The 27,117-nt window shown below is 42.6% G+C and overlaps 1 protein-coding gene across 3 annotated transcripts in view; it reads right to left on the bottom strand.

Moving 5' to 3' along the window:
• Positions 1-27,117, bottom strand: part of FRYL (FRY like transcription coactivator) — a 164,052-nt gene that overhangs the window by 95,559 nt on the left and 41,376 nt on the right. For all 3 annotated transcript variants that reach the window (XM_054163573.1, XM_054163565.1, XM_054163553.1), the window contains exons 2-8: positions 19,206-19,405; positions 9,268-9,321; positions 6,509-6,648; positions 5,759-5,855; positions 3,035-3,114; positions 2,003-2,083; positions 1,397-1,565 (exon numbers count right to left, since the gene is read on the bottom strand). In XM_054163573.1, coding sequence (XP_054019548.1) covers positions 1,397-1,565; positions 2,003-2,083; positions 3,035-3,114; positions 5,759-5,855; positions 6,509-6,648; positions 9,268-9,321; positions 19,206-19,405 — 821 coding nt within the window. The remainder of the gene's footprint in view (positions 1-1,396; positions 1,566-2,002; positions 2,084-3,034; positions 3,115-5,758; positions 5,856-6,508; positions 6,649-9,267; positions 9,322-19,205; positions 19,406-27,117) is intronic.

Here is a 27,117-nt window from a genome sequence, read left to right as displayed (position 1 = left end):
GCATCATGTCATAAACCCCACAAGCTGGAGCACATTAATTGCCAGTTTCAATTTGAACCATGCAATGTGTTGGGAGTTAGTCCTACGTTCCCTGACACTATCAGCTTTACAAAACATTAGAACCTTTAAAACCTGCTTCCCCAACAATTAAAAAGCAATTGAAAGGAGACTGTTTGTAATAGCAGGAAGCTATTTAATTTCTACTCAGAATATAAAGAGTACAGAGAATGTAAAAGAATACAAACATGCTCATTTTTCCACTGATTATGCCGAAGTTTTCAAGCATAAACATTTATGTCTACTGAAATTATCAGAAAATAGTAATTATTTTCTTAATATACTCATTTCCATTTGTGACAAAAGACTGAGAACCCTGGGGCTGATTAGTCTGGAGAAGAGAAGGTTGAGGGGTGATCTCATCAATGTCTATCAATATCTGAGAGGTGGGTGTCAAGATGAAGGTGCCAGGCTCTTCTGGGTGATACCCAGTGATAGGACAAGGAAGAATGGGTACAAACTGGAACACAGGAGGTTCTACCTCAACAGGAGGAGACACTTCTGTATGGTGAGGGTGATGGAACACTGACGCAGGCTGCCCAGGGAGGCTGTGGAGTCTCCTTCTCTGGAGACTTTCAAGACTGGTCTGGATGTATGGCCTGCCCTAGGTGATCCTGCTCTGGCATTGGGGTGACACTCAATGAGCTCTGGAGGTCCCTTCTAACCCCTAACAATCTGTGACTCATTTTTCAAGAGTGATGAAAAGAGAAACAAAGAATCCATACTTCTTTGCACACTCCACTACATCAAGCTGACCTCTCTGGACACAAGTTGAAGTGCCCCTGGGGTATGTCAGGTTTTTCAGGACTGAGATCAATGCCAGTGCCTGTTAAATAGCTCGAATAAAGTTTATAACCAAGTCACAATACTTTGGTTACTGTAGTTCATTCCTTGGGAACATTTTAAATCCAAAATCAAGAGAAGCAGACAAAGAGATCTTAAATCTGTGTCTGAAAATTAAGAGCTTTTATAACCAAAGTTGCTTGGCATCTCACCTGTTCCAAAAAAAATACACCAAGTAACTTTTTTGTCTTTAACTCACTGCTTTCATAAAGAAAGATAAGTATTTGATTGCCATCTACTTTCATTTAGCCTTGAACAAATGCCTACGTTACAGGTTTGTCACATTACCAAGACAATTGAGACAGGGTTCTCATGATGCTAGGAACTCACGAACTGCAGAGAGAGAAATGATTCATAACTCTGAGAGCTTATGAAGTAAAGAGAAAAGGATGAAGGAAGACACGGAAGGTGAGTGACTGATCACAGCAAGCACCACTGCAGCTTCATGACTTAGCCAAAATGATGCTTGTTTGGGTTCTCTGTAATGCTCACTTACCTGCATGAACTGAAATGATGCCTCAAAATCTTCCACAGGATACATCTTTACTCGGAAAAACTTCATTCCCATGATCAGGCTGATGATACTTTGTACTACATGAGGACTCTGTTCTTTTTGTCTCAGTTCCTTTAATTCAGTGACAAATTTCTTCCTAACAGCCTGAAACCTAAACAATGGGATACAGATGGCAATTAGTTGCATTGTTAGCTACTATTGTATCATGTCTATAATTCTTAACTCATTTATTTAGTCTGTTAAGAACAGCACCTGCAGCAAAAGAAACACAAGCAAGATGAACCCTGATATTTAAAATCTGTGCCTGTGATGATCAGCATGTCAGAACATGCTCATTAATGGCTACTGACTGGTACCAGGCCTCCTTTCCCTGCACCTGCAACGCAGTTTGATGTTGTACTAAAGATTATGTCTGGATTTGTTGAAATTTATTGTGTTGGACCTGAGAGAGATGAGGCAGTCACGCCAGGCTGCACTTCACTACACTCAGCACTTAAGGGATTAGTTACTGGGGTCACTAATAAAGACTGATGTCTTCAGTCTTCACAGATAGACCACACTTCAAGAGGAGTCAGAAACTGAACTTACTTTGATTGAGCAAGAACCCCTGTCACTTCTGCATACAAGTCTGCAATAATATGCACATTCCCAGTGTTGGTTCCTGAATACCTAGAGAAAACAAGGAGGGGGGGAGTGTTAAATACAACTTTTTTGTTCTAAGCCCCAAGTGTGTTCCCAATTACAAACAAAAACTTTGTTCCATGGCAAAGTTGATTATTACTGTCAAACCAATGACAGTCAGGTATAAAATGCAAGGCTGACATTTAAAGTGATGTAGTTCCACTGAGTGGATGTGAGACTTATTAGAATCATAGAATAGTCTGGGTTGGAAGGGACCTCCAAAGGTCATCTAATCCAAACCTCCCTGTAGTCAGCAGGGGCATCCCCAACTAGATCAGAGCCCTGCCAAGCCTCACCTTGAATTTCTCCTGGGATGGGCAACCTGTTCCAGTGTTCCACTACCCTCATGGTGCAGAACCTGTTCCTAAGATCCAATCTAAATCTACTTCTCTCTAGTTTGAAGCCATTGCCCCTGATCCTGTCCCTGCAGGCCTTTGTAAACAGTCCCTCTGCAGCCATCTTGTAGCCCCCTTCAGGGGGGTTACTGGAAGGTGGTTATTAAGTCTCCCTGGAGCCTTCTCTTCTCCAGGCTGAACAAGCTCCAGCTCCCTCAGCCTGTCCTCATAACAGAGGTGCTCCAACCTCCTGATCATTTTTCTGTCCCTCCTCTGGACCCTCTCCATCAGGTCCACATCCTTCCTGTATTGTCCATGTCCTTCCTGTATATTCTGCCCAGGAAGTCTATTGTAGTTATCTGAACTGTGACTTTTCCTACTCTGGCTGCCTATGCAAATAATTTTATATATTCTGAGCACAATAAACCCAGCATTATCTTGAACACAGTTGTGTTCTTCCAAGATAGGCTTTCAGTCTATAGGTATCAATCAGAGTTTATTTACAGTATTAACACCAACATGTTACCTGTGAGGCATAGGAGAACAATCACAAGCACAGGCTTGACTGACACAAAAAGAATTCAAGCACAGAAGAGAAACTTACCCTTCCTTATGTTTAAAGTGCTTAAAAGCCAAGTTTAGAACTTCATGTACTAAAGGATCTGGCACTGGATGAACAGGTATCTGAAATTGAGATATCATTTACATATCTATAACTAGGCATGTAGATAGACACATCTGTATGTATGCATGTATGAAATAAATAAACAGTGCTGTGAGATCACAGAATCATAGAATGCACTGGTTGGAAGAGAACTCTAGAGGTCATCTATTCCAACTCCACTACAGTAAGCAGGGACAGGCCCTACTAGATCAGGTTGCTAAGAGTCCTGTAGAAATCTCTCCCACCAGTGTTAAAGGACATCTGGTATCAAGTTCATTCTGCAGTTTATGAAGATTTACACAACCTGTCTTGGTATCTTCTTCAATTGTTTTGCATGTAAACACTGAATTTTCACCACAGTTTACCAGACTAGGTAGACATCTTGCCACACCTTCTGCCTTGTCTGGTATTCCCATTACAGATTTAACCTCACAAGGCAATTTAATCTATATAAAGGATAACAAAACCACCAAAAAAAAATAATAAAAAAGAAATAGGAATACAGAAGACAAAAATCATCTCCATTTTAGACTTTCTGCAGATGAAAGCAACCAGAACATAAAAAAATCTTCCCAGCAAGAAGTAACAATTTGCTGAGACACAAAACCCAAGTATTGATTGCTTTTTACTGAGCTTCTCTTTGACATCACCACTTTTCTCAGGTTTAAAAGAAAACATCAGCTTAAAAATCAGATGTATTCTATTCTTCCTCTCTCTCTCTTCTTTTTTTTTTTTCCAAGCATTATATACAATTATGAAGACCTTTAAAATTTCAAAGCAATTTAGGTACAGACTAAGATAACTCTAGAAAATGTTGCTGCTCAGGAATGATGAAGTATTCACTAAATCTATCAGCATAAAAGATTACTGCCTTGTCTACAGACAAATGAAGAACTTGCTCTGAACAAAGCTAGTTGTCCAATAACTTCCACTTACTGGAACTGCCTATTTATATGTATATTCATGCAGTGAGCAATATGTAGTCATTTCAGCAAGAGAGTTTTGTTCCTACATAGGTCACGTCTGTCACCCTCTCTTCGGTTGTGCTCTGTGCATATAACAGCTGAATACTTGCACCCTTTGCACCCTGTGAAACCAGTTTCTAAGAATTAAACAATGATAGGCCTTCCAGGAAGGCAGATGTAATGTGAATGTAAATACATTTATTGATAAAAAAGCATCCCTTCTGTGCTTTGTTTGACTGCAGACTTGCATTAGAGGCAGAGCAGGCAAATGGCCCTTTAGATAACTTTTAATACTCAACTGGCCCAAGATTTCTCTTCAGTGGTGAATTTATGCTCAGTGGCCCCTTGCAATAAAATATTTCTAGCAAAAAAATACTTGTCTATCAATAATAGCTGAGAATCTCACCAAGCACTACAGGAGTGACTCTCTAAGACCAAAATACTCTTATCAAAAGAATACCCTATCCATCAACACCTATCTAGCAATACAAGTTGAGAAGCTCACCAAGCACTACAGGAGTCACTCTTCAACAAAAAGATGTTCTTATTAAAAAAAAATACCTGTCTATCAATAAGAGATGAGAAGCTCACCAAGCACTACAGGAGTGATTCTCTAAGACCAAAAAATTCTTATCAAAAAAATACCTATCTGTCAATACCCATCTAGCAATACAAGTTGAGACGCTCACCAAGCACTGCAGGAGTGATTCTCTTCAAGACCAAAACTTGGGCACTTCTCCTGACAACTGAATCACTGGCAATACCAACTTTACTCAACAAAAAGCCCTAGTGGCTCAAAATACAGAAGCTACTGATACAACCTTGAAATCCTAAACAACCTATTCCATCTCCCTTTTTCTTTCAGGGAGAAAGCACAAAGAGAAGGCTTTCTGTAAAATGCTAACACATAGGATTTTGATGCTTTTAATAACTGTTCTCTGCACCTGTGTGCACACAGTGTAGAAACAGCACTCGGGATGACTGGCTGGTGTCTCATGGAAGAACAGGCAGCTCTTTTGGTTGTCTGTTTCCATTTTCCTCTGTATTACAGGTATGCCATGCAAGACCACAGAAATATAAACCTACTAGAAATTACTTGCAAACTAAACCATAGTCCTTACTGCAGAAAGCAATTTAATTTTCATGCACCTATACACAAAAGATGTGAAATTCACTTGCAAGTTTGCTTCATGTTTCAAACTGTTTCTCACCAATAGCTCTTTCTCCTCCAAAAATTGCTGCTAGTTAAAGCACAACGCTGTCCTCTTGTCCACACCAATGCAAGGTTTCTTTCAATAGAGCCTGTGTGCCACCATCTAGCACTACACTATAAGGCCAAGCAAAATTCCACACCCTTTCTAACTGGTTTTAAAGTGATATATTCATCTTGTCATCTGATGACTTCACATCATGTTTCAAACATGTTTAAGCAGACAACAGGTACCGAACATAAACAGAATGGCTTCTGTTACAGTTCTGCTTTTTGCAGCTTTGACTTAGTGTATCCAAGACATATGAACTGAGATAATGCAAGCATGCAAAGCTAAGAAAAGCAGAAGCCAAAGGCTTTCTGCAACTGAGACTATATGCATACCTTCACTGTATATTTGCTTCAATTTTTGATATAAAAATGTAAAGGAGATGATCAAAACTGATATTAAAAGAGAAAGATTATGTTTGCCAAAGCAAAAGAGCTTACCTGTTTTAGAACCTCTATTAAAACTAAACAAAAAATGAAATCTACAGCTAAGTCCCTCCTTTCAAGTAGATAATCTCTTTCACGTTGTTGGTCATCTCTAAAAGAAGAAATCAAGAACAAAGGTATCACACACAAATCTAAATCTAGCTTGGATCCATTCCCTCAGTCGTGTCACTACTTGACACCCTACAAAGTCCCTCCCCAGCTTTCTTGTAGCCCCCTTCAGATACTGAAAGGCCACAATAAAGCCTCCTCAGAGCCTTCTCTTTTCCAAACTGAACAGCCCCAACTCTCTCAGTCGGTCCTCATAGCAGAGCAGCTCCAGCCCTCTAATCATCCTCGTGGCCCTTCTCTGGACACCTTCCAGCACCTCCAGATATTTCTTGTAATAGAAGCTCCAGAACTGGACACAGTGCTCCAGGTGGGGTCTCACCAGAGTGGAGTAGAGGGGGAGAATCACCTCCCTCACCCTGCTACTGCACTTCTCTTGATGAAGCCCAAGCTCTGGTTGGCTCTCTGGGCTGCAAGCACACACTGGCATCTCATATTCAGCTTCTCATCCACCAGCACCCCCAGGTCCTTTTCTTCAGGGCTGCTCTCAAGCCAGTCCCTGCCCAGCCTATATCGGTGCTTGGGATTGCCCCGACCCAGATGCAGGACCTTGCATCAAATACAAACACACATTTTCTTACAAGAAAACACAAACACACACACAAAAATCAAATAGACTCTTGCAAGGCAAACTCTTACCCCTTGGATTTTGTGCTAGACCGAGGTCTGTATTCATAAGATTCATCTTCTGTTCCATTTTGACGCCTGTACCAGTCAAACAAGGTGCGTAATAAGGAGGGGAGACAGTGCTCTGCTACTGAGCTCATAGAGCTTATCAACTAAAAAACAAAAAGAAAGGTAGTTTAGCATGATGAAGCAATCTAAAAAGCCTCAAACTGTCATCTTTTCAAATTGTTTTTTAATGCAAAAAAGCACTTCTCATCTAATTTTATGAAGTAAAACCATTTTTGCCTAGGACAATTGCTGTAAATTTCATAGAATCATTGTGGTTGGAAAACACCTTTACAGATCACCTTTGTGTGACACACCAAGGCAACTATGATAGAATACAAGCAAACAAAATGTGTCCTGGCTCAGGAGAAGCATGGAATCCTAACTCTATACAGATAACCTGCAGAAAAGCACTGAGAAAAGGCAGAGATTTTAGATGTCCCCAAATGTTCTGTACCTATTTCTGAAGTACTTTTAGATTACAAATGGCAGGTAACAGGCAACCCTCCTAAACTAAGAAGTAGTTAAAAACCATGACTCTTTGGTTATTAGACAAAGGAAAATAAGAGCCTTTTAGATATTCTACTCTACTGTTAATACATTTGCCTGGTGTAGATCTCAGGCTATGTTTCCTTTCAGCATGACTCCCCTATGTACTGCTGGCAACAGAAACCATTATAGAAAGAAGACTTCCACATGGTATGAAACTCAAATTCTCCAGGCTTCCTTTAACTCCAATTTTAACAAACATCATCAGTGCCCAAGCTTAAAGAGGAACATGACTGGAGAAAGATAGCAGGGAGGCAGCAGGGAATAAACCCATCCCCAAAACCATGTTGCTCACCGATGCCAGGTTTAATTACCTCTTGCACCTTTCAAATAAGAGGTTTCAATAAAAGCCATCCTCATGCTATACCTTATCTATTATTCACTGTTGCAGAAAACCAAGATAACATCAATGCATTATTTCTCTGGCTTCATTTAAAGCATCTTGGTTCTTCATGTTTGGGGATGCGCAGGGGGCAGCTTAAGCAAATGGAAACCTCAGGGGGCATCTTTTCAGCCTTCTGAGTAGTTAACTTGTTAACCAACCAGCTATTCCAGTCACAAGAATTCAGTAGTACTCCTTTGCTTGTGTATACAAGAGAAGAAACTTTCTCAAAATTAAAACAAAAAAGATCATATTAATCATATGCATATTCTGTAAGTTCACACAGAAACCACAGAGTGACTTAGGCTGGAAGGGACCTCAGAGATCATCAACTCAAACCTCCTGCCATGGGCAGGGACACCTCTCAAATACACTCAGTTGCTCAAGGCCTCATCCAACCTGGCCTTGAACTGCCCCAGCCACAACCTCCCTGGGCAGCCCCTCATACTGAAGAACTTCTTCCTAAGCTCCAGTCTAACCCTGCTCTGCCTCAGCTTCAAACCATTTCCCCTTGTCCTGTCACAGTATCACAGTATCACAGTATCACAGTAACTAAGGTTGGAAGAGACCCCAAGGATCATCAAGTCCAACCTGTTCCAACAGACCTCACAACTAGATCATAGCACCAAGCGCCACGTCCAATCTCCCCTTGAACACCTCCAGGGACGGCGACTCCACCACCTCCCTGGGCAGCCCATTCCAATGACGAATGACTCGCTCAGTGAAGAACTTTTTCCTCACCTCGAGTCTAAACCTCCCCTGACACAACTTGAGACTGTGTCCCCTTGTTCTGGTGCTGGTTGCCTGTGTCTCTAGACACCCTGATGAAAAGTCCCTCTGCAGCCTTCCTGTAGGATCCTTTCAGGTATTGGAAAGCAGCTCTAAGGTTCCCCTGGAGTCTTCTCTTCTCCAGGCTGAACACCCCCAGGTCTCTCAGCCTAAACTCATAGCACAGGTGCTCCAGCCCTCTGCTTTGTGGCCTTCCTCTGCACTCGCTCCAACAGCTCTGTGTCCTTCTTATGGTGGGGACTCCAGAACTGGAACACAGTATTGGATGTTAAGGGAATGAGCAGAGTAAAGAAGAATGGTTGAGAAAGGTGTTCCCTGTCATGAAAAAGTGAACTAGCTGCTTAATGGAATTGTTCAGCTGTTTCTATGGGAAGCATAACCAGAGCAAGGGGGTTGTCATTAGATCCCTGTGTGCAAAATCAGTTTTTAGTTTCCAAATGATAGATTTTTTCATCGAGGTTTTAAATGGAAACCAAAATGTAAATTTAGCTAAAAGAGATGAATTTTGGGGAAATGAGGAGGAAATTGTTCTCTCAGTAGACCTCCACATTGTTAACATTGTAGTACCAATGCCTTCCCGCTAGCACTCCCAGTGCATCAAGAAGCTACCAGAGAGGAATTGTTCATAGATTGCATATTGCCATTTCTCGAACTATTTTAGCTTGAGACAACTTGAACCTGAAATAGGAAGCGATGCAGGCTACAGCTACACAAAGCCTCCTAACAGCAACAGAAATAAATTAAGTCTTTTTGTTCCCTACCATATTTCAGCATCTTCCCTCCCTCATCTTTCACTGGCCCTTTCAAATAATTCATCTGTTCCAGTAGTTTCTTACTATCATATTCTGGAGTGGAAAAATGAAGCCTAATTAACAGTCAAGGTCTAACTCTAATGATGCTGATTCAGATGTGTATGTTCCAAGTCATTACAACAGTGGAACCACTATTCTGCAAAACCAGACAACCTTAATCCACTACAAACTGCTTTAAATCATGTGTCTCCTACCTGATCAAACTGAAGATCTTCACCTCTTTGAAGAGATCTGGACAAGAGCTTTTCCTGTAAAAAAAACCAAACAAACATAAATTTCACAATGCAACTGATTTTCTCACAGATAGATTCCTTTTTCCCTCCTATTACAGAACAAGGCAATCACTTTTAACGTGAACATTTGCATTGTTTTTCAGCCTGAACCATTCCTGAAGCTGTGAAGTGTTCTCACAGAAGAATACAGACCTAAAATTAATTTGGCAGCTTAAGAGCAATAATGTTCAAGACTGAGAAACAGCAAGTGGCAATCACCTCTCCCAAAGGGGTGACCTCATTACTCTCCACAACTACCTGAAAGGTGGTTGTAGCCAGGAAGGGGTTGGTCTCTTCTCCCAGGCAACCAGCACCAGAACAAGAGGACACAGTCTCAAGCTGTGCCAGGGGAAGTTTAGGCTCGAGGTGAGGAGAAAGTTCTTCACTGAGAGAGTCATTCGCCATTGGAAATGTGCTGCCCAGGGAGGTGGTGGAGTCACCGTCCCTGCAGGTGTTCAAGCGGGGATTGGATGTGGCACTTGGTGCCATGGTCTAGTCATGAGGTCTGTGGTGACAAGTTGGACTCGTTGATCTTTGAGGTCTCTTCCAACTTTTGTGATACTGTGATAAAGAGTGGGGCCTACAGCAGTGTGCTTACAAAGATGGCTTGGTGGGGCGTGCCAAGTGAAACTCAGAAGAAAAGGCATTCCCAACTGAATTAACAAGTGTTTTCATGTTCATATAAAGCACTTATTAGAAGCTGCAAGAATGAATTTGAAAATGTCTTCACAAAGTTGTTCAGTGCTGGAGTGACTACAGAGGAGGGCAAAGAAGCTGGGGAAGGGCCTGGAGAATAAATCTGATGAAGAGCAACTGAAGGAGCTGGGGATGGTTAGTTTGGAAAAGAGAAGCCTGAGGGAGACCTCCTGGCTCTCTACAACTACCTGAAAGGAGGCTGTGGAGAGGTTGGTGCTGCTCTCTTCTCACAAGTAATTAGTGATAGAACAAGAGGGAATGGCCTCAAGCTGTGGCTGGGTAGGTTTAGACTGGACATTAGGAAACATTTTTTCAGGGCAAGAGTGGTCAGGCATTGGAATGTGCTGCCCAGGGAGGTGGTTGACTCACCAACCCTGGGTGTATCTAAAGGTGGTTTGGATGTGGTTCTTTGGGCTATGGTTTAGGGCTGAGCCTTGTAGAGTAGGGTTAATGGTTGGACTTGGTGATCCTGAGGGTCTTTTCCAACCTGAATGTTTCTGTGACTCTGTGATTTCCAGTCTGCAATGTCCCTACACTGCAGTAGGAAACAGCAGATAAGGAAAAAGAGAGAATGTCAATAACAACTTTGCTTTACAGCTGAAATAATTTGTAAGGTTTGTAAAACAAGGAAAGATGCAAGATCATTAGAATTTCATTATTATAATGTTTCATTGCTTCCAGTACCATAAAATATATTACTCTGTTAAGAGCAAAATTAAATTACATTCCTGACAAAAGAGTTTAGTGAGAATTGAAGCATTAAGAAAAACAGAAGACTCATGAAATGTAATAGCAATATAAAAGCAACTCTTAGTAGCCACTGTGGAGAATAGTACAACAATAGTACAAGGAACTTTTACAGTCTCTTGCTAGGGTAGCCTAGAAAGTGAAAATCAAGAAGAGAGAGACGCCAAACCAAACCAAATCAATTAAAAACCAAATCAAACTACAACAAACCAAACCTTAAACACCACACCCCACAAATAAATAAACCAAGCAACCAAAACAACAAAAAGCCCCCACAGATAGCACAAACAACAAAAATACAACACCCCAAAGCAAAACAAAAATAACAACCAAAAAAGGAAACAAAGACAACCAAAAAAGGAAACAAACAAACAAAAGCCACAAAACCAAACCAACTCATAAACTAAGTTCAATGTGCTGAGGGTCAATGATTTAAAGTAAGCCCAAAGCCATAGCAACAGCTTAAGGACATACTACAAAGTAGTAAGATCCATAAAGAAGTAAGGAGTATCTCTTGCTACATAAAAAAATTTTGACCTACTTTTAACTTCATCATAAATGAATCAAAAATGTTATCTTTGCTAAGGAAAGCAGTGTAAGCTCTCAAGGTAAGGAGTTAAAAGCTGCTATTAGATTGCAGTAAGCAAACAAAGAGCTTTTATGGAGCGAGGTAAGCAGTAAGCTGGAAGTGCGGTTAACTTGCCTGAGGCTGGGATGTAAAAGGAGGTGCCAGCAATACTGATAGGCAGCACTGCTCTCAACGGGTTGTGGCTCAGTTAACAAGAAATAACTGCTCACTAGTTTCATAAGACACAACACCTATGCTCTCAGGCTCTGGGCAGAAAATTTCTAAGTCAGTATTGCTTGGAACTTAACACTTGCAAGGCTGCAACACACAGGCTGGATGCATCCTGGCCTACATCAGGAATAGTGTGGCCAGTAGGAGCAGGGAAGTCATTCTGCCCCTGTACTCAGCACTGGTTAGGCCACACCTTGAGTACTGTATCCAGCACTGGGCATCTCAATTTAAGGACATTGAGACACTTGAATATGTCCAGAGAAGGGCAACAAAGCTGGGGAGGGGTCTGGAGCACAGCCCTGTGAGGAGAGGCTGAGAGAGCTGGGGGTGCTTAGCCTGGAGAAGAGGAGGCTCAGGGGAGACCTTCTTGCTCTCTACAACTCCCTGAAGGAAGGTTGTAGCCAGGTGGGGGTTGGTCTCTTCTCCCAGGCACCCAGCACCAGAACAAGAGGACACAGTCTCAAGCTGTGCCAGGGGAAGTTTAGGCTTGAGGTGAGGAGAAAGTTCTTCCCAGAAAGAGTAATTGGCCATTGGAATGTGCTGCCCAGGGTGGTATCGGAGTCACCATTGCTGGAAGCGTTCAAAAAGGGATTGGATGTAGCACTTGGAGCCATGGTTTAGTTGTCAGGAGGTGCTGGGTGACAGCTTGGACTTGATGATCTCTGAGGTCTTTTCCAACCTTATTGATTCTATGATTCTATGAAGCAGGTACAAACTGGGGTTGCAAGCAGCAAGTCCAAGATCCAAATTGGTTTCTTATTTCTGCTTGTCCTAATTAGAATCTTGAAAATGTGACACAACTTCTGCCATTCTGTTACCAGGGTGGCTGTATTTTTTGTTCAAAGGACATGATCTCTGGCAACTATCACAGCCTCTGAAAACTTGAATCCAACATCATCCAGGCAAGAAGAAGCATTTGCCTCGTCTGGAAGTATAACTTGAAGTAATGTAGGCACCACTTAGATTGTCTAAGAAAACACTGCCTGTGATGTACACTTCCAGTGTGTCTAAATTAAATATTTAAAGAAGAAGATGGTTTGAGGAAAATGCATTGAATATTATGAAACAGTTGTATTTGTTCATCGACTGATGCACTGTTAGCCAATATTCCTCCACTGTATATTCAAAAGAAAGATATGGGAAAATAAACCCTTCCTTGATTCTCTGTGGTAGTTTTAGGCTATCCTTTAAAATTTTGTTTCATATGTTTCCAGCTGAGCTAGGCTGGCAAAGTTAATGTTGGGGGGGAGAAATTTCAACCCATCACACTCTTACAAACTCACATCATTTTACATGTTAAATCTGTTCAAAATGTGCTATGAGAAGAGACATTTTTGCAGCAGACAGCACTTGCAAATCAGAATTCCCTTAGAACTAAATTTCCTCCCTCCCTTCTATTTACTGTCTACTGTAGGTGAATACAGGTTATATGTGCTGTGCTTTCAGATAAACAGCACAAATAATTGTAATCTTATCCATACAGCAGAAACAGGAGGAATGTTCCACCCTCTCTAAATATCACATACTGCTAAATAAGCTGAAGAAACATGACTAGAAAACTGTTTCCTGATAAGTAACTTTCCTGTAAGAAAATGGTAGAAGACAGGTTCCTTAAGTCTCCTTAGGCTGCATTTCCACCATGGTAGCACAAAACTATTACACCGGTGAACACAACCTGAGTTTATTATACCCACTGCATGTGTCTAAAGCCAGAAACAGATAAAGAAAAGAATGGTAACAAATCAAAGAGAAGGAAAACAATCTGTAAGTCTTTAGATGAAGAAGTCAAAATTCCATTGATAGCAAACTAATTTTAAGATAGTTCTGAAAGTTTAGCTTTTTTCCATCCCATTCTATACTGATACCATTTGGTACATCAGGTCTAGAGGAGGGCCATGAAGATAATCAGAGGGATGGATGGAGAACCTCCCCTGTGGGGACAGGCTGAGAGAGTTAGGACTGCTCAGCCTAGAGGAAAGAGGCTCTGGAATAACCTTAGAGTGGCCTTCCAGTACTTGAAGGAGACCTACAAGAAGGCTTGGAAGGGACTTTTTACAAGGGGTTGTAGTGATGGGACGAGAGGGAATGGATTAAAGCTTGAGGAGGGGAGATTTAGACTGGAGATTAGGAAGAAATTCCCTACAGTGAGGGTGGAGGTTGCCCAGGGAGCCTGTGAATGCCACCCCGTTGGAGGTGTTCAAGGCCAGGTTGGACGAGGCCTGGAGCAACCTGGGCTAGTGGAAGGTTGAGCAGGGGCTCATGGTGATGGATTGGAGCTAGATAATTTTTAAGGTCCCTTCCAGCCTAAACCATTCTGTGAATGTATGAAATCTTGATACAGCTTTTAAGACTTTTATTATCAGAAGGAACAAGGACCTAACATGTTCAGAACCCTATTATTTTCCCTCAGCACAAAAGAGCTAAAAGGTAAATGTCACTGCAGTTAATGTAACATTGACCAAACAAATGTGACATAAACAAACAATATTCTTAACCCAGTTCCAGGATTATCAGGGCCGTTGAGTCATTTGTCTGGCTTTAAAAGTTATTTTCCTTCAATGTCTTCTTCCAGCTCTGCTTTGTCACAGCCTCAGTCATCTCACATGGCTTGGAAGAATCTAATAGCATAAAGTAAAGGTCTGGAAACTTTCACTGAATTAATAATTTAAGATTTATTTTCCTGGCTTCCGGAAGTTGAGAGAGACATGGAAGTAGCAGCTCTACAGTGAAAGAAGTGAAATGCTAAAAAAACCCAATAAACCCAAACAACAACAACAACAAAAACAACAAAACAACTTCACCACTATTGAATTAACCAAGGAGCAGTTAGCTTCCGTTGTGTAAAGCAGAAATGTCAACATGTGGCAGGCAGCAGAGCTCAGGATGTAGGCAGAGGTGCATGTGCTGTGCAAACAACTGCACCCCTGCAAAAAGGAACCACCCCTTGGCTTCTCTCCAGCACTCACTGGCACAGCTCTCTGGTGGCTGGCACACCTCAGCAGGGTGCAATTGCTTCTGTCCTCCAAGCTGCAAGTGAGAAAGCTGCCAAGGGATGCTCTTGCCTTGCCTCCTGCAGCCCAAGTGCTGGGCAGTGCCTGCCCCAGGGTCAGAACAGCGTAAGAGAGACAATGCCTTGAAGAAATGCAATTTGCTAATTTTTACATTGGACAAGCTCTGGAAAGCACCTAAGCAAGACTTGCAAAAATGGACAGTGCTAGTCTGAGCAATGTTTAGTATCTCTGTGATGGAGTAAAATTGCTGGTGTTGGCAACAGGCTTCAATACCCTTGCTGGTTTTGACCAAAACTTTACAATTTAGTACAGTCAGCAGCTTACCTGCTTAACACCTTGGTAACTTAGGGGCATCATGTTAAACTCTTTCTGCTCAAATTCCAACCATCTATATTTACATGCAGCCTGACAGAATCACAGAATGTTAGGTGACTGAGTTTATCACTATACTTTTTCACTCTTATGTAAATTTGTCCCACACTTGAGGAAGGCTGGCACCGTGCCTCACAGCCATCCCTGCTCAGCTGATGAAGGCTATTTCAAACTACAATCAATTGCATCTGAACCATTCCTCTTTCAAAACTACACACTATGACAAAAGATTCAGAAGCATTGATTTATTTTTTTTCTACAAGAAAGTGTTTTAATGCAATTGACTCTCCAAAAGGATGATCTTCCTTCCTGTGCTTACACTCACGACTTGAATCATTTATTTTAAGCATTTGCTGATAAGCTTTTTCTGTAACTCTGGCAACTCTGTGGTATTAAAATTTTGCAAGCAGAGAACTCTTAATTAAATCACTGGAAGGAAACTAGTGTGTTACTCACTGGGTACTGTAAATAAATTCACAGCCAGAGATACCATTTAGTTACTTTTAAAATCCCAAGTCTGAATGAAGCCCATACACCGAGCCAAAAGGGGACCTTCTCCTCACCCCTGGGTGCTGTCTTGAGCTGAGTTTACTGTTTGATTTTTTAATTATTTCAAAATTACTTTTTGCTATCCTACTGGCATGTTCATCTTCAACTTTCAGAAAGTTTCTAGCTCCTAACTTTAATTGGTCTGACTCCTACTTCTCTCCAACAGCTTTGTCTAACGGCCTACCCTCTCCTAACACATTAACTGCAGCAAGGCTGCAGAGGGGCTTCTCCTAAGGGTGTCTAGCAATAGGACAAGGGGTAATAGTTTGAAGCTGAGGGAGAGAGTAGGGTTAGATTGGATTTTAGGAAGATGTTCTTCAGTAGGAGGGTGGTGAGACTCTGGAATAGGCTGCCCAGGGAGGCTGTGGCTGCCTCCTCCCTGAGGGTGTTGAAGGCCAAGCTGGATGACGCCTTGAGCAGATGAGTCTAGTTGAGAGGTGTCCCTGCCCACAGTGGGGGGTTGAAGGAGATGAGTTCTGAGGTCCCTTCCAACCTGAGCCACTCCATGATTAATGACTTATGTAACACAATACATATTCCCCACATTATTATTTGTAGCCAAGTCATCCCACAAAATCAAATCACACTAAAATGCTGAAGGTCTTTCCTCTCTTCCTCAAAGCCTTCCCCCAATCTCAGTCAGTTCCTTTCCTGTGCTATTTCAGCCTCCTTTCTTTTTAAATACACTAGAACTGAATATTGAATATTTATATCAAATACTACAGAGAAAAATGAAACCATTTCAGTACTTTTGCACTTAGAATCATAGAGTCAATAAGGTTGGAAAAGACCTCAAAGATCACCAGGTTCAACCTGTCACCCAAGACCTCATGACTACTAAACCATGGCACCAAGTGCCACATCCAGTGCCCTCTTGAACACCTCCAGGGATGGTGACTCCACCACCTCCCTACCACTTCCTTTCATTGAGACACCTAAAGATTCCCTTCTACCATTGTTGTTTTACATTTCCACAGCTTTTGTTGCTTTTCTATATATTCCTTCCTTCCTACCAATATAAAAAAGGTGGCCATATGTGTATACATACATTGACTGCATCAGGAACCATTTTCACAGAACCACAGAGTGGCTCAGGCTGGAAGTGACCTCAGAGATCATCTACTCCAACCTCCCCTCCATGGGCAAGGACACCTCTCGACTAGACTCATCCAACATGGCCTTCAACACCCCCAGGGAAGAGCCAAACACAACCTCCCTGGGCAACCTATTTCTTATTTTATCCCAAAGAATTTTATATATGCTGTATACACCACACATAGCAACTTCAGAATCCTATTAGTAAAAGATCAGGTAGCCAGGTAAACTTGATGCTATCACCATGAAACTGGGAAACTCTGTTCTTTGAAAAGGGCATCATTTCACTGGTTCCATTGGCTTTCAGATTTTTGATGTGGAAATGTTTTCATTCTGCATGATTTACAGATTTTAAACTGTCTGTTTAACCAACAGTCAACAGTGTGGCAGGGGACACAGAGTCCTGGTTTGTTGTCAGAGGATTTATCCAGTCCGGTTTAGGGCCAAGTTTTGCAGCACAAGTGAACCCCAGAGCTATCATTATATTTACCTTGCTACCTGCATTCCAGTTAAGAGATTTAACTCCAAACTGGCTGTGTCTACAGGAAAAGCCCTTCCCAGCTCATCTAAATCCAATCTCTGTCATTCTGCCCTAGCAATACCCTCCCCATAGCTTTAGCAGATGCCAAGGGAGTGGCATTCACAGCAGTAGGCATTTCAACCACCCTGAGCAGAGCTTCCAACCCTAGAGCTCTTCTCTGATTTCTAGCCATGTACCCTTCACCATCTGCATGCCCCTTTTGCTCCAGACTTTTTGTGCTTTCTTATCAAATCCTCCTGAAAACCTGACTCTTTGGATGTCTGTAGACATCCAGACACATTATGTTTAAGTTGTGGGCTTGCCTGGTACACTCACACACAATGTTTACGTAAGTAGGTGTGTATAAAGAAAGGTTTCCTTTTCCTGAGCCTCTGATCTGATGATGACTTTAGTTGAAGATGATTCCATCAGTGACACCATACAATGTGTTTAGTTCCATTTTTCTGTTCTTTTGAACTAGTTCTTAATAATATTTTTTCCTAATGTTTCAAAACTAGGATTCAAATGTTCCCACATTCACTTCTGCACACCATCACTTGTGCAAGCAGCATTTGCAAACAGAGGCTTTCTGCTAGCTAGCTTTCTGTGAGCTACAGGGTCTTAGATTCATCAGAGAATGGCTTAAATTGGAAGGGACCTTAGAGATCATCTATTTCAACCTCTCCACCCTCCTCCTAAGACCCAGTCTAATTCTGCTCTCCCTCAGCTTCAAACCATTTCCCCTTGTGCTGTCTCTAGACACCCTGATAGAAAGTCCCTCTGCAGCCTTCCTGTAGGATCCTTTCAGGTATTGGAAGGCAGCTCCAAGGTCCCCCCAGAGTCCACTCCTCTTCAGGATGAACAACCTCAGCCCCCTTAGTCTATTCTCCTAGCAGAGGTGCTCCAGCACTTGGATCATCTTTGTGGCCCTCCTTTGGACTCACTCCACTTGTTCTGTGCATTTCTAACTTAAAAATAAATTTATTTATTTTTTACACCAGAAATATCCAAGTTAAAAAAAAAAAAAAAAAGGAAAAAGGGAATCCATTTACTTCAAGATTTGGATAAATAACAGAATTTAGCATTTTACCTAATCTGTTGTATCAGCTGCCTGCTATATTTTTCCAAGTGCTTGCATCATTACTTTGGAAAACAAACCAAACTCATCTATTCCTGAAAGTCTTGACACAGTATTCTTTCAAAGAAACATTAACAGGAAACAGTTTGCAGAGTTAATGAAGGGTCTTTTTTTGTTGCTGCAATTTGCTTTGGTGACTTTACAGAACTTACAAATATTAAGAGGTCATGTTTCCAGTAATGACTACAGAACAGTCTTAACAGAAGTCAATAAAACATAATCTAGGTAGCAAAAGTATTTGCAGAAGCCTGTCTGTTTTTGACTAATCCCTTTGAAAAGTCATCATAGAGGCACAGAATGGCTCAGGTTGGAAGGGACCTCAGAGATTATCCACTCCAATCTCTTAACTACACTCAGTTGCTCAAGGCCTCATCCAGCCTGGCCTTGAACTGCCCCAGGGAAAAGGCATCCACAACCTTCCTGGGCAGCCTATTCCAGAGTCTCACCACCCTCATACTGACAATCATCTTCCTTAGATCTATTCTAACCCTGCTTTCCCTGAGCTTCAAACCATTCCACCTTGTCCTGTCTCTTGACACCCTGATGAAAAGTCCCTCTGCAGCCTTCCTGTAGGATCCCTTCAGATATTGGAAGGCAGCTCTAAGGTGTGTCATCCCCCCCCAGTTTTTATTCTAGGCTGAACATCCCCAGATCCCTCAGCCTATCCTGACAGCAGAGGTGCTCCAGCCCTTGGATCACCTTTTTGGCCTCCTCTGGACTCTCTCCAACAGTTCTGTGTCCTTCTTATGCTGGGGACACCAGAACTGGATGCAGTATTGCAGGTAGGGTCTCACATGGACAGGCATGTTCTTTTCAGGGATCACACATAGGATAAATAAGCCTCTTTGAGAAAATGAAAGGAAAAGAAGAGAGGAAAAGAGGAGAGGGAAAGAGGAGAGGGAAAGAGAGACAGGGGAAAAAAAATGGACTCACCAAAGGTTCAGCCATTACAACTTCAATTTTCTTTTCAGCTTGAACAGCAAACTCAGCAAAGAGGCTTTTGATGACATACTCGCCAGGTTTGACATCTGGATCAATAGTAATGTTAGACATGATGATGCCTCTCTTTTCCCAGGTGGAAACAACACTTGGAGAAACTCTGCGTTTATTTACTCTGCTGGGTGGTGTGGAGGCTATAGTGGGGGAAAAAAAAAAACAACAAGAAAAATAAAGAGCTATAAAGCTGAGCTTATAAACACAGTGCCTATGATTTCTTTACTTTCCCACCCATCACACGGATGTATTCACTGTGTAAATCAGAAGGAGGAAATAAGTTGCTGTAACATTCAACAAGGTTGTGTTTTTAATGAGGTGGGAAATGCTACTCTAACTTGCACAAAGGTTTACAATGGAACTAATTTCTGTCACTGATTAAATGCAGAAGTGCCTTATGGTGTGTGAACCACCCCCTTCTGAATACAGCTATATGATGATCATGGTAAAGCCTGAAGTGTTTAATGCATCACAGAATCATAGAATCAACCAGGTTGGAAAAGACCTGAGAGATCATCAAGTCCAACCTATTACCTAATACCTAACACCTCCTGACAACTAACCCATGACTTCAAGTGCCACTTTGCATTCCATTGTAGGTCAGAGTTTTGCTTGTAAACACAGCTTCCATTTGCTTCCAACTGAGTTAGCCTGGCACAGTTCATGTTGTAATTCAACCTACCACAGTCACATTCAGGTGGTCAATGCCACAGAGCGCAGATTGGTCACGTATCCAGAGCTAAGTGCAGAGCTGAAGCCAATAACATCCTGGAGTAAGTGCAAAGCTGGCCCAACTCACTTTCTTATACAGATTTTAATTACAGCAGTGCAGAATTGCAAAAAAATCCTTCAGTTCCAGTAAAAATTACAGAATGCCACCTTGGAAGGGACCCCAAGGATCATCTGCTCCAACCTTTCTAGTTGAAATGAGCTGTCCCAGCACCCTGTCAACCTAAGATTTAAACTGTCCAATGTGAGGGAATCCTCTCTTTCCCTGGGAGATGATTCCAAGCTCTAACTGTTCTCATGGTGAAAAATTTTCTTCTGGACTCCAATGGGAATTTCCCCAGCAGTAACTTGTCCCCATCTCCCATTCTCTTTTCCATGGGACTCCTCTAAAAAGGTGGTCTCCACCTCCTGCTAACTGCCCTTTATGTACTGCTCCATGGCAATAAGTTCTGCCCTAAGCTTTCTCTTCTGAAGGCTGAACAACCCCAGTTCTCCCAGCCTTTCCCCACATGGTTCAACTTCAAGGGTAATCTCTCTGTACTGTGAGAGGCATCTCTATGATTCAACTTTCATGAACTCCCCATTAAGTTTCTACTTGGGTGTCTAAATATCTTCAAAGGAAATCCATCCTTGGCCCCTTGTGGCACTTTCTGTCAGCAAGCTGACTTTCCCAATGTGAACAAAAATCCTTTCTAGACAGGTCAGGCTGATCTCCTCCACTCTCTAGTGAAAAATCTGAAAGACTTGTTCCTTTTCGTAGAACCATAGAATTAATAAGGTTGGAAAAGACCACCAGAGATCATCAAGTCCAACCTATTATCCAACACCTCATGACTAACTAAACCATGGCTCCAAGTGCCACATCCAATCCCTTTCTGAACACCTCCAGGGATGGTGACTCCACCACCTCCCTGGGCAGCACATTCCAATGGCCAATCACTCTTTCTGGGAAGAACTTTCTCCTCACCTCCAGCTACACCTCCCCTGGCACAGCTTGAGACTGTGTGCTCTTGTTCTGGTGCTGATTGCCTGGGAGAAGAGACCAACCCCCACCTGGCTACAACCTCCCTTCAGGAAGCTGTAGAGAGCAATGAGGTCTCCCCTGAGCCTCCTCTTCTCCAGGCTAAGCAACCCCAGCTCCCTCAGCCTCTCCTCACAGGGCTGTGCTCCAGACCTCTCCCCAGCCTCATTGCCCTTCTTTGGACATGTTCAAGTGTCCAAATGTCCTTCTTAAACTGAGGAGCCCAGAACTGGACACAGTACTCAAGGTGTGGCCTAACCAATAATATGAATTAATTGATCACACACTTGGATATATTAGTCTTGTTACAGATTAGTGCTTTCATCTTTACACTGAAATTGTTTCATACTAAGTTGACATATATTTATCCACCTTTCATTTTATTTTTCTCCCCAAACACTCAAAATCATGTCTTTATTATCAGACTTGCCACCCAATGGCAGAACTCACTCCTGCAGGAGTTTAACAGACACATGACAATTAGAGTAAACAATTACAGTTCTGATCTTGCACAATATAAATCAAAAGAACTAATCACATCTTGAACAATGCCCCAGATATAGCTAGAAAGGTCTGACCCAGGTCTACCTAGAAAGGTCTGATATTTCTCTAGCACATTCCATGACTGCAGGTGGGGTTTTTTAATAGCTATTAGGAATTGCTATTAAGAATTCTTACCTGCTGGTATTAGGAACTGGTATTAAGAATTCTTACCTGCTGATATTCAGATTTTCCTAAGATAGCTCTCTAGGGAGCCTAGTCTCTGTCTATTCTGCGGTATTACATATCACTATTTGTTCAGCAAGCTCCTCCTTCAAGGCTTGCTGCAGCTGAAGTGTGAGGAGATGTACTTGGCCAATTTTGATGAACTTGCAAAGCTTCTGTGTGTTTTGAACTTGTGCAATTCCTGTTAGCTAAATATTATCTACGACTTTTACTCAAACTGTTTTCCCCCTGTTCAACTCATTCATGAAAATACTGGTTGCCATGGAGACCAAACCTTTGGTACTTTGCATCTTCCCAAGGCAGAACCTCAGTCATTCACAATTTCTTCCACTAATTCAGAAAGTTACATTCTATATTGTGTCTAGTTCTGGTGTCCCCAGCATAAGAAGCACACAGAGCTGTTGAAGGGAGTCCAGAGGAGGGCCACAAAGATGACCCAAGGGCTAGGAGGACAGGCTGAGGGAGCTGGGGGTGTTCAGCCTGAAGAGGTGGGGATTCTGGGGGAACCTTAGAGCTGCCTTCCAATACCTGAAGGGATCCTACAGGAAGGCTGCAGAAGGACTTTCCATCAGGGTGTCCTAAGCAATTGTGTGATTTTACATAACACAGACTTCCTTAACTTCCATTTAAAGTAATCATTTACCAAACCCACCGGTGAAGTGAGCAATTCAGCAGGACTGGAAAAAGAATGGTCACAACTACCCAAACCTCTAATGAAAAAGGAGTAAGGTTTTCAGTACTACATTGTGAGCTGTTTTTTCTCCTCCAAGTATTTTTTGTGCAGGTTTGCTCTTTAGCTGGAGCTAGGCATATTTTTTCCTGTGCATAAACTCCAGTATGCAGTCTTGGAGCCTGGAAGGACTTGCCAAGGTCACAGTTCCCAGCAACCAGATGCGACACCAGAACGGCATGCACGCACACCACACGCCAGAAAGCACTTCTGAACATCCTCTAGCACTTTGATCTAGCACTTTGATCTGGCTAACAGAGGTCCTAAGACACAGAGGAGCACGTGCCATGCAGTGCAGGCAAAAGCACATCAAAGACAATGCCATCTGAAGGGAGCCTACAAGAAAGGTGGGGAGGGACTTTTTAGGCTGTCAGGGAGTGATAGGACTGGGGGGGGACGGAAAAAAAAACAACTAGAAATGGGTAGATTCAGATCAGATGTCAGGAAGAAGTTGTTCCCCATGAGGGTAGTGAGAGACTGGCACAGGTTGCCCAGGGAGGGTGGAAGTCTCATGCCTGGCTGTATGTGCTCTGAGCAACCTGCTGTAGTGTGAGGTGTCCCTGCCCATGGCAGTGGGTCTGGAACTGGATGATCCTTGAGGTCCATTCCAACCCTAATAATTCTATGATTCTGTGTTCTAGATGCCCATGGTGGAAGTTCACCAGATGAAAGTACAAAAAGCCATTAAGAGTGCATGCTGCAAACAAACAATAACAACCCCAAACCCCTGATTTTAATGCAGAATTCCTTCTTATTTCAGTACCTGATGATTGGCTTGTCCCTTAGTATGAAAGCATAGAGGTACCAAGGGCTTTATAAAACATTTGATGCCTTTACAATGTCTACATTCTCCAGCATCCACACTCCTGGCACTCTCAAGCCTGAATGCTTCCAAAGGCAGCCCAGGAAATTAGAGAGATGAATTATGTGTGAAGAAAAAAGAAGTATAGAGGTTTGAGGATCCTCTCTTCTTGAGTGGAGAGGTGAAAAGGAGGAATATATCCCTGCCCAGCCACAGCAGGTAACAAACAGAAACACCAAGTCTGAGACTGACCAAATAGAAAAGTGCTGCCACACAGAGATTTTGAACAACTCTCCTTTCATCTCTATATGCAGGTGAATAAAATAAAAAATAAATACCTAAGGCCTCCTAGCAGATCCCATACAGCTGCTTGCATCCTAAACAGAAGGGTTTCTAAGAAAGCTAAAGCTTTGCTCCATGCAACAGACAAACTGCACTCTTATTTTAAACAAGATACTGAAGCTGATAAGCTGGAAATAAATGAGAGTTTAAATCTCCTTTTGAAAATCATTACCTGTGCCTGGGCAGAAGAAATCTAGCAAAGCAGCTGCTTGGGCTCCTTCTAGGCTTACCTACTGGAGTATGCCACAACCCTACCATAGGAGGACTGGGGACTTAAAGAAAGATGCCACAGCTCTGGTCCACTCCAGCCTCCTGAACAATGAGAAGCTGGTATCAACCACCTCCTGTCTCTCTACAGGGAAGCTAAGAGGAACTAATGTGCTTCTTAAGCCAGAACTACTACCTTTACTTTGCATTAGTAAACTAACCCTCAGAAAGAGATGATCTTAGTATATGTATTAACTCGCAATGCTGCAAAAGAGCTTCTCTCACTAAGGATGAAAGTCAAAGGCTGTTTAGACTGACCTAACCCAGATGTACTGTAGGGAAAGCTTCCCCTAAGTTCATGCAACAACACAGGAAATCAACTCAAAAAGGACAAAATGGACAAAAAGCCCAACTCTGACAAGAAAAAAAGAAGCAACTGGATTGCAATGAGACCAGCTCCCAGGAGTGCTTGCAGAAATTTCAGTGCAAGGGAGAGAGCATGACTATGAAGCCAGGGAAATGTGCAGAGCAGCCTTACATCAACCTGCAATGCCACAGACCCAACTTCTTGCCAGGAGTTTGGCACATCCCCTCTCAGATGGAATTACCATGAGGCTAGTGGACCATTGGAACAGGTTGCCCAGCTGGGGACCAATCCCTGGAGATATTCAAGGTGAGTCTCGACAGGGCTCTGAGCAACTTGATCTAGTGGAGGATGCCCCTGCTGACTGCAGAGGGGGTGGAGCAGATGACCATGTGGTGGTGTTAGATCATAGGCTGGACGTGATGATCTCAGAGGTCTATTCCAGCCTCAATAATTCTGTAATTCAATTCTGACCATTGGAGGTCCCTTCCAACCCAGACCACCCTATGATTCTGTAATACTGACAAAGGATGCACTCACAGAACCACAGAATTAACCAGGTTGGAAAAGACCTTTGAGATCACCAAGTCCAACCTATCACCCAGCACCATCTAATCAACTAAACCATGGCACCAAGTGCCTCATCCAGGCTCTTCTTAGACACCTCCAGGGATGGTGACTCCACCACCTCGCCGGAGAGCACATTCCAGTGGCCAATCTCTCTTTCTGTGAAGAACTGCTTCCTAAGACTCCCTCCCAGCCAGCTCTCCCCTTCCCTCTACCACTCTCCTGTGCCTACAAACACAAGTGTGCAGCTGTGTCATGAAGTGGAAGAGCAGCAGATGTATCCCTTGTTTCCCCAGGTTAATTTGGCCACAAGCAGCTCCCAGCTCGCTCACCGCATGAGCACACAGGCGCTAGCACCGGCACCAAGAGGAGAGTCAATGAGGGGGGGCAGCCCCTTCCCTCTGCCAGCAGCAAAGCTGAGGGCCAGTTATGGAAGGTGTCCAGAGAAGGGCAACAAAGCTGGGGAGGGGTCTGGAGCACAGCCCTGTGAGGAGAGGCTGAGGGAGCTGGGGTTGCGTAGCCTGGAGAAGAGGAGGCTCAGGGGAAACCTTATTGCTCTCTCCAACTCCCTGAAGGGAGGTTGTAGCCAGGTGGGGGTTGGTCTCTTCTCCCAGGCAACCAGCACCAGAACAAGAGGACACAGTCTCAAGCTGCACCAGAGGAGATTTAGGCTGGGTGTTAGGAAGAAATTCTTCAGAGTAAGAGAGACTGGCCATTGGAATGTGCTGCCCAGGGAGGTGGTGGAGTCACCATCACTGGAGGTATTTAAGAAGAGCCTGGATGAGGCACTTGGTGCCATGGTTTAGTTGATCAGATGGTGTTGGGCGATAGGTTGGACTTGGTGATCTTGAAGTTCTTTTCCAGCCTGGTTAATTCAATTCAAAAAATAGTAAGCTCTGTGTTCACGTGCACAAACTCTCTCCCCTCGCCTCCCCTCCAAAAGCAAGGGGAAAATGTCAAACTGAAGCCATTCTCAGTGCTGCCATGAGAGGATTACAAGTATCTGGGTTTTGCTGAAATGCCAGCGGATTCAAAAGGCAGAATAAAGGACTAGGATTTGCTTGCCTCTGTGAACTTGCTGAGGATTCTAATTCAGGGCAGCATTAAAGGCTCACAGTAACAACTCTTGCCTTGCACATGACAATGGTTATGGTTTTATCTGCCATGTAAAACTAGTAAGGTGGTTAAGCACATACAGAAAGGAAAAAAAGCAGGGAAGAGGAAAAAAATGGAAGGAGCTTAGCTGTGTTTAATAAGAAAATATACACACAAAACCCAGTATCTATTAACAGATTTCTTAACTAGGTCAAACAACATTATTATCTCATAATTATTATGTTCAGTGGGATTCATTTACTCATGAACTTGCAATCAGTACCACTGTAGGAAGGGTCTACATGGATTTTAAATAGCATGTTTAATGGGGAAAAAAAAACAAAACCACCAAACAAATCTCATTACAAGACAGGATTAAATATTTTGCTTCTTTCTTTGCCATGAAAGCATAAAGCATCTCTGCTCTCAGCTGCCAGAGAAATTTTAAGTTCCAAACACTTGTTTGGAAGCTTCAAAACATAGACTGTTCTCCAGAACTCCAGACAAAATCTGGAACCAAAAACCATACAGTATCACAGTAAAGTACCACTCACAACAGTTTCAAAACCAAAACTAAACAAAAAAAGGAGTTTCATAAATTGCTGGAGAAGACTGAACATTATTTGCTTCAAACAATACCCTGTTTGTTTGCTCCCATGCAAGCTGGCCCTACGTGGGAAATCTGGGAGCCAGTGCCATAGGAAATCTCTGTTAAACAGCATTGTTTGGTTGCTAGGGACACACCAAATTGTTTGCATAGTTTCAAGGAACAGTAAAACAATACAGGGGATAATTAGACAGAGAACATACTCCTAGGTCAAAAGGCAACACACCCTGATGTATGCTAAGTGAGAAACAAAGTTGGTTTGTGTTGAACAAGTGTCCAGAGCTAGGAAAGGTTACTTAACACCCAGGCTGCTATTAAAAAGAGTGCTGGGTTTGTCATCCTGCTGCTTTCTGTAGAGCCCAAACACATCAAATAAAAATCACAGAATCAGTAAGGTTGGAAAAGACCTCAGGGATCATCAAGTCCACCCTATGTTTGAGGATGCAAGTGGAGATTAGTCAGTATTCAAACACACAAAGCAGGTACCAAATGGAGCCCAGCCTGTGACAGTCTAGAGTGCATGTTACTTCATGACTAACAGAAAAGTGACAATTTTTAGCTTTCATGTACTTTTTTTGGGTGCTATTTCACACTTGGCCAAGTGCCGACACCTCAGAAGTACTTTAAATAGTACTTTCTAAGTTTTTCATGTCTTCTCCTTT

The sequence above is a fragment of the Dryobates pubescens genome, chromosome 1 (assembly GCF_014839835.1).
Source record: "Dryobates pubescens isolate bDryPub1 chromosome 1, bDryPub1.pri, whole genome shotgun sequence".
In the NCBI taxonomy this organism is placed as follows: domain Eukaryota; kingdom Metazoa; phylum Chordata; class Aves; order Piciformes; family Picidae; genus Dryobates; species Dryobates pubescens.
This window is presented reverse-complemented; position numbering and strand designations above follow the sequence as displayed.